Raw genomic sequence first — 7,780 nt, forward strand, 5'->3', positions numbered from 1 at the left:
TTGACAGTTTCTTTACAATCTAATCAAATGAAAGCATATTCACATTTTAATAAGGATATCCACCAAATCAGCATACCAGTCAGAATACAATTTGTTTACTCATCTATGCAGAGTACTTTCAAATGTTGTTTTGTCACTGAAATTGTCTGTATCTCTTAGTTTAGTGTTTTCTGCTGTATGAAGGTGTTGGGGAATGAACATGTTCATCACAACAGCTACAGACCAGCTTTTGTTAAAAGACATGATCTTAGTCCCACAAAAGAGAGTCCATCCAGAGGATACAGCTTAATGCACAAAGACCAGTTTAATTTTCAATCCTTTCGGTGTCTGAGATAATACGGCTTACACACATACCACACACACGGCACAAAATACACACTCTCTATCCTCATAAAGAAGTCACTGAATCCAGCGGTTTGATTTCACCCTAATGTTTACTAGCAGTAATACTGTGCTAGTAGATACATCCGCACTACAATTCAGTTCCTGTCACCGGATTTCAGTGCGTGTCAGTCTCGTTTTTCTTGAATAAACTGCAGGACGGTCAGCTGAGGGTATGTACACTTTTTTGGCGCTTTGCCCCAATAGACTTGTGACATTTAGCAGTGCTGTCTGCTCTCTGATGGAGTAATGTGTTTCAGTGCTCCGAGTCAACGGAGTGCAACATCAGCGCTCTATACTGAAATAGAGGTTAACTCCAGTGTAAAGTACTGTCGCCCTCTGATCTTCGCCTGCATGGCAAAAATTTGGATTTGGCACATGACATTAGCTTTTGAATAGTGAAGTTGTGTTTCTTTGGAAACGCTGTTATGTAACCTGTTTGACGAATTACATCATTGATCTAAAGGGAATAAGATAAAGATTGAGAGGGTGATTATGTAAGAGAACAGACTCACAGATCAAGACCAGACATGGTGATCTCTAGGTATTTGTATGTAGAGTGTACACAATTATTGACAGCATTTGAAACATCTAAATCCCTTGCACAACAAATCCTCTGAATTTGGTTTTACAGCACCTTAAGCTCAATAATGAATTCCAGACCAGCAGTTATTCAGTAAATGATGGAGATACTTTGTTGGAGAAAGATCTTTTTTATGGTGTTTCTGTACTGATAAGTACCTAAGTTAATTAATTAGTATGAAATATGAGAAACACCATGTTTGATGTGTTTAATTCATGTACTGATTTGTGTGTTGTCACAGTGGCATCAACCAGTCTTCAGAAATCACATCAAACACAATTAAACTGTCAAATTAAGTAAATATATTAGCTTGCCAAGGCTGCATTCATTTGATCAAAAATACAGTAAAAAGGTAGTCTTATGATATTTGTAATAACTATTTTAATATATTTTTAAATATAATTGATTCCTGTTGTGGCAAAGCTGAATTTTCAGCATACTCCAGTCTTCAGTGTCACATGATCCTTCAGAAATCATTCTGATATGCTGATTTGGTGCTCAAAATGTTGCAAAAAGTTGTGCTGCTCAATATTTTTGTGGAAAGCTTTTTTTTTTCATGATTCTTTCAAAATATATATATACACTGTAAAAAGTGAACAGTTGGATCAACTTAAAAGAATTACTTCAATTGGTAACACCTAAAGAAATTAAGTTGAGAAAACTTAATTTCTTTAGGTGTTACTATTGAAGTATTTTTTTTAAGTTGATCCAACTGTTCACTTTTTACAGTGTATATATATTTGTATATTATACAACCTATTTCAAGAATTCTATTAATCTCAAATGATTCATAAACATGTGTGTACGTCCTTAAAGTCACACATGCAAAAAGGTTTATGTTTTAGTTGTAGTTTGCATGTTGATTTTATATATGTCAGTGTTTATCTAAACCTAAACGCATGCTAGAACCACACTGTATGAATACCCATGAATAATAAATAGATCAACCCGAGAGCTCAATGTTCCTTGTAAATTTATATGAATTTACTCGCGTAATCCTCAGGAGGATATTGATTTTTGAAAATATGCTGACATAATGAGATCCGTGGCTGGTAAACAGCGTCGATGTCATTTGTACAAAACACTGATGTAAGGAGGAATGTTTGGTGATCCGTGATCCAATAATTACTTCATTCGTTTCTCATTTGAAATGCCTCATATGCTTTGACATCACCTGTGGCAGTGAACTGTTGAGGAGGGATTTGTACAAGGGAGAGACTGCATGTGACATTTTAGTCAGGTTGTCCAATTATTTCAGCATTTACACACCTTCACACTGGGAAAATAACAGCCTACAGGAATCCCATTCACAGCATTCATTGACTTTCTGTCATGCTTTTATCTGCAACCAGCCTGTGGGCAAATATGTTTACGCTTCAACAGTAAAAAAAAAAAAAAATACATACCTTTATTTGTTTATTTTCTTTTCTTTTCTTTTAATTATTCAGTAAGCCCTTTGCTAATGCCAGTTACATATTTTACAGGTCTAAAGTGTTTGGTCAAATTAATATTGAATGCATTTGTATAAATGCATGTGCCGCGATGAGTGAGTAAATAGAGTAAATAGAATAAAATAAGTGAGTGTGTTTTGTTTGTTCATAAGAAAGGTTGTTAGGGATGCCAAAGGTGCATGTGGAGAACAGCACTGATTTACGACAGGAAAGTGCTTCTAAAATTGCCTTACAGTGCATAAACAAACCCATGGAAATCACACAGTATACACAATGCCACAAAACCACCCATTTGCCTTTTTTATTATCATATTACAAAGCTGTCCTGTATATTGACTGCATGGGTAGAGGCTAGTAACTTTATAGAGTAATGAAAACCACTTTATTCTTGTGGCTGCAGATATATCCCTGAGACAGAGCTGTATGCGCCAACTCAAAAAGATGTATTTGACACTATACAGATACTCTTCTGGTGTACTAAGGGATACATCATCACATGCCCCTGTAGAAATGTTTGTATACATATATAGCACTAGAAAACCTGTTTGTAATCGTCATTGAGTGATTTAGGTTTCCTCGTGGGTCGCATCAAACATACATCTGTTTTAACAAAGCTGAATGCTGATTCTAAAAGCATTTTACCAACCCCCATAACATCACAGCCAAGTTCGACAACAGTGCAATACAGTGCATATGTCGTGCACAAAATGAGTTTGAATGTACTTTTCACGTTGGTGTTTTCTGTTTTCCATGGAGTGAAATGTACATTCACCCTTATGTGTGTGAAGCAAGTGTTTTGGAAACACATCCCCCCATGCAATTCATCAAAATGTAACACCTGTAAAAACAGAAAACCTTTATTCTAGCTTGTCAAAAACTAAAATATTAAATATATATTAACATAAATGGAGGCACAAATAGCTCATCAGAAGGGAATTTTTCTTGCTAGCAAATAATCTTATTTACTGTACCCTTGGAGAGTTGACTGGGTATTAAAACGCACACTTTTGCGTTCATGTTCCGTGATCTCACCCCCCAGTTGCCGGATCCGTCGCCAGGCCTTCTTCCTGGACTTCATAATTTAGAAATTAAGCCCAGAGCATATCGTCGCAGCCATGCCTGTAACTAATGAACAGACACCGGCTGCCAATTGATAGAGCTCATCACGAGCAGTGATAATCTGTCCCGTCGGTCCGTGGCAGACGTGGCCTTTTGGCCAGACTTACATTCTCAAGTGCGTAAAAGAAGATGGATGTCAGGGTTTGAAGTCTGCACTAGAACTGATTGGAGAGCATGCAGATTTAATTGAGCTTTGTCAGATCCTTCATTTCACTCACCAACTTCATTTGTTCTTTGTTCTTCTGATATTTTTTTATAGCCAATTATCGGGCCCTTTGGATTTCTCAATGGATAAGACAAAGTGTGGCTGATTAATTTTTTAATTGAAATAAATTATGAAACCCAGGCATCTGGCAGAGGATATTTAGCGTAGACTGATGAATAGAGATGTGACATTGAATTCTTTTTTCTCCCCTAAAGCTTTTGGATCTTCCTCATTAGACTTGAACCTGCACTCTGGGTTTATTCACTCAGAAGCTTTGTTTGTTACTTTCGGTGTGGCAGCTTCTTCTTATCCAAAGCAACTTGCACTTCATTAATTGCAAGCCCAGTGCCCTCAGGGTAACATTACTCAAGTGAGCAATGGAGTTAGATCCAGTTCCAGGCACACTTTAACCTGGGATTGGATCTTTTATTTATCGATATAGATCCTTAACAATTACAGAGCTTCAGGGTTGGCAAAAATCTACATTTTTGGATTGGCTTCCTTTCAAATCATGAGTTGAACCGACCTTGAGAGTGTTGAATTGGAATGGGAAGTAGAAGAGGAATTGACTGATTTGCCATTTGCAAAGAAATTTAAGACACGACAACACATTACATTTGTTGTAAAAAATGTACAACAAAACAAAACTGATTTCGTCTTTAATTTTGACTAATTATTCAGGTAGAATTTTGTCCTCCAGCTTATTCGAAAATATTATTACAACAGGTTTTAATTTTGTCATAGAGCACCACGCTGTGTCCGCCACATTGAATTCAGACAAATATTTTGTATACATTATAATTTATAATTTAAATAATATATTATAGAATAAATAAAACAATGATTGACATTGAAACTGAATTATATGATTATTTATTGATGTTTGACTGAATTGTAAAGACTTTGAGGTAAATTGTGGAAAATGATGGTCCATAAAATGAAAGTATTAAATATATTGAAATAGACCTCAACTAAATGCATATGTGACCCTGGACCACAAAACCAGTCACAAGGGTGCATTTTTGGACATTGAGATTTATACATCACCTGAAAGCTGAATAAATAAGCTTTCCATTGATGTATGGTTTTTTAGGATAGGGCAATATTTGGATGAGATACAACTATTTGAAAATCTGGAATCTGAGCCTGCAAAAAAAAAACATTTTTTTTATATATTTACGGCAGGAAATGTACCAAATATCTTCATGGAACATGATCTTTACTTAATATCCTAATGATTTTCAGCAAAAAAGAAAAATCGATAATTTTGACCCGTACAATGTATTGTTGGCTATTGCCACAGATATACTCATGCGACTTGTGACTGGTTTTATGATCCAGGGTCACATTATATAGATAATGTCTTGCATGACAGAAACCATGTTTTCTGATATCGTCTAATACATGTTGTCTCGTTAATAGGTTTGGTATTATCCTCCACAAGAATGAACCATCTCTTCATAAGATCGACTTGGAAACCACCTCCTCTGTGAAAAACATAAGTCTGCAGCAGTACGATTGCATCCCACAATCCCTCGCCTACACACACCTGGGCGGATACTACTTCGTCAACTGTTGGCCGGACTCAACAGGTGCGGTACGGCCACAATTAATCATCGATAGCGTAACAGACGATGTCATCGGTCCTAATGGGGATGTGAGCGGCACGCCTTATGTCTCTCCTGATGGCCACTATTTAGTGAGTGTAGATGACCGTGACGGGCTAATGCGCTTGCAGCCCGTGTCCGTGCGGGGCGAGATCGGCCAACCCTTTGACATTCACACCAACCTGCACCTGTCCGATCTGGCCTTCATGCCCTCGTTCACCGAGGATAACCAGTATAACGTGTTCGGCAGCTCGGGTCGGCAGACAGATGCTCTTTTTGTGGAGCTCAGCACCGGTAACGTGAAAATGATCAAGAGCCTAAAGCTGCCCACGCCATCGGCGCAGTGGCCTTGGAACCGCCAGAACAGGGTCATGACTGGCAGCGGGCTGTTCGGACAGTATCTCATGACCCCTTCTCAAAGCTCCCTGTTTATACTGGATGGGAGGCTGGATAAACTCAACTGTGAGATCACTGATGTTCCACTGGGAAATACTGTGGTGTGGGTGGGAGAGGCGTAGGCTGTCTTAAAGGGGCTTGAGAGGGAAACAAACAAACAGGTTGCACTGAATTTGATCTCTGTTTAATTTATTGAGAATAAAAAAGTCTCAAAGTTTGGAACTAAAAACTAAATTGACTGTTCAAAACCCTGCATTGGAAAAGAGAACTTGGGAAATGCTTGTTTCTGATAAGATAGCCAGGTTTCGAGTCAAATAGCTAATAAGAAGTTTCTCCAAAAATATAAGGTGGTGTCTAACTAGCATTGGTATCAGCGGGAATCACTTCGTTTGAAGGTGAGAATTTTTCAACTGATCAAATGGATCAACTCAACTGATACAGACCCATCTTTTAAGAATAATATTTCCTCATTTCCCCGCTATCACTTAATACATATACAAAGCGCATTCGGCCCAGTTTTTCCAGTGCCTTGAGGGAATACTCGCTAAAAAAGAAAGCTAACATAATAATTCCCCCCGAGCCTGTGGATTAAACCCTCCTTGGCTTTCTCACACACAGAGTGAAAACGAGAGCTACACTTAAATTTCACCTGTTTATAACTCCCACAGACCCCGAGGCAGATCTGGCTTATTAAAACAGCATCGTGCTGAGAAACTGTCACCTACTGTTGATATTGAGATATCGGTAATGATGTGTTTGACAACTGTAAATCTTCATGAAAAGTTTGGGTGTAAGAATGATGACACAGAGAATTGTGTGAATCTTTGTGTTGAAGCTCCAATTAAAACCTACACGAAAACCAACACTGGTTAGATCAGTGAACAAATGAGTCTGTTATACAGTAGAAAACATAACTTACAGGAACGGGTATGATCCTGTATAATCTTAGTAAGAAATGATGTAGAGTTTCAAGGGCACATAAAGAATCAAGTTTTAGTTGACTCAGCAGTCACAGCCACTGCCATAAGAGTCTGCTTTCAGTAACTGGTGCGTTGTGTGGTGTGATGTTAGACATAATTTATGCATTGCAAGGGTTATATAGCTGGGAAACATTTATTTAAGAGTTTGAGAGTCACAATGCTACAAGAGCACTAACAAAGGAATCTTTTAGTGTCAGTAGGAAGCACAAGCGTGTGCTCACAACGTTCAATTGTTTCCTCAATGGACAGTCTATGCATTTTCATTGACACGCCAGCCAATGGGCTGCATGAATTGAGCTCTCCCCCCCCCCCCCCCCCCCCCCCCCCCCAAATTATTAACATTTATGTTTCCATGTTTTAGTTTAGATTTTGTATATTTTGTTAAAATGTATATGAAATGGCTTTTTATTGACTGTATTTTCCTTATTCCCAGAGTAACCATGACTGTTTTGTTTTTCAGTGACTTTTAATTTTACTTGTGTTCTGTAAATAGCAGGTTGGTCTACGCTCACATGCAAAACTATAGCTAGCCGAAATCATCTTCAAACGGTTCAGGTTGATTCGTTTCCCTTCGCTTATTTTTAAGACAAAAGAACTGCACTGTCTTTGTTCCACAAATGACCAATTACATTGTGATGTCACATCCAGAGATTTCCTAAGCTCCATGTAGCCATGTACGTTGATTCTCGTGGTTGTTATTTATGTAGAAACATGCTTGACATTTTGGCAGTTAAATAAAGCCTATAACTTTGAAAAAAAAAAAAAAGGTTTTGAGTATTATTTTGTCTCGGCAATATGAGTTGAATAGACCGGAAAATGAATTAAAATCCCAATCTCCATTAATTTATGCATTAGTGCATCGACAAATTGATGGATTCAGTAAGAAAGTGATTCATTCAAAGCGCAAATGTTATTTATCTTGCAGAATGTCATAATTTACAATTCAATTATACATCATGCTCCGTTACACAGTCAATCTTCATTTATTAAAACTCACTTTATGAAGCTCGAAGCGTGCTATTCCACACAAATAATGAGCACCTTGTAACAAGAACTCA

The 7,780-nt window shown here is 37.6% G+C and overlaps 1 protein-coding gene across 2 annotated transcripts in view; it reads left to right on the plus strand.

Annotated features, from left to right (window-relative positions):
- The window catches only part of fstl5 (follistatin-like 5), a 117,017-nt gene extending 109,543 nt beyond the window's left edge, over window positions 1–7,474 (plus strand). For both annotated transcript variants that reach the window (XM_084430508.1, XM_084430509.1), the window contains exon 16: window positions 5,162–7,474. In XM_084430508.1, coding sequence (XP_084286634.1) covers window positions 5,162–5,864 — 703 coding nt within the window. In that variant the 3' untranslated portion in view covers window positions 5,865–7,474. The remainder of the gene's footprint in view (window positions 1–5,161) is intronic.
- The last annotated feature ends 306 nt before the right edge of the window (window positions 7,475–7,780 follow it).

This window comes from Rutilus rutilus (genome assembly GCF_951802725.1).
Source record: "Rutilus rutilus genome assembly, chromosome: 14".
NCBI classification, from domain to species: domain Eukaryota; kingdom Metazoa; phylum Chordata; class Actinopteri; order Cypriniformes; family Leuciscidae; genus Rutilus; species Rutilus rutilus.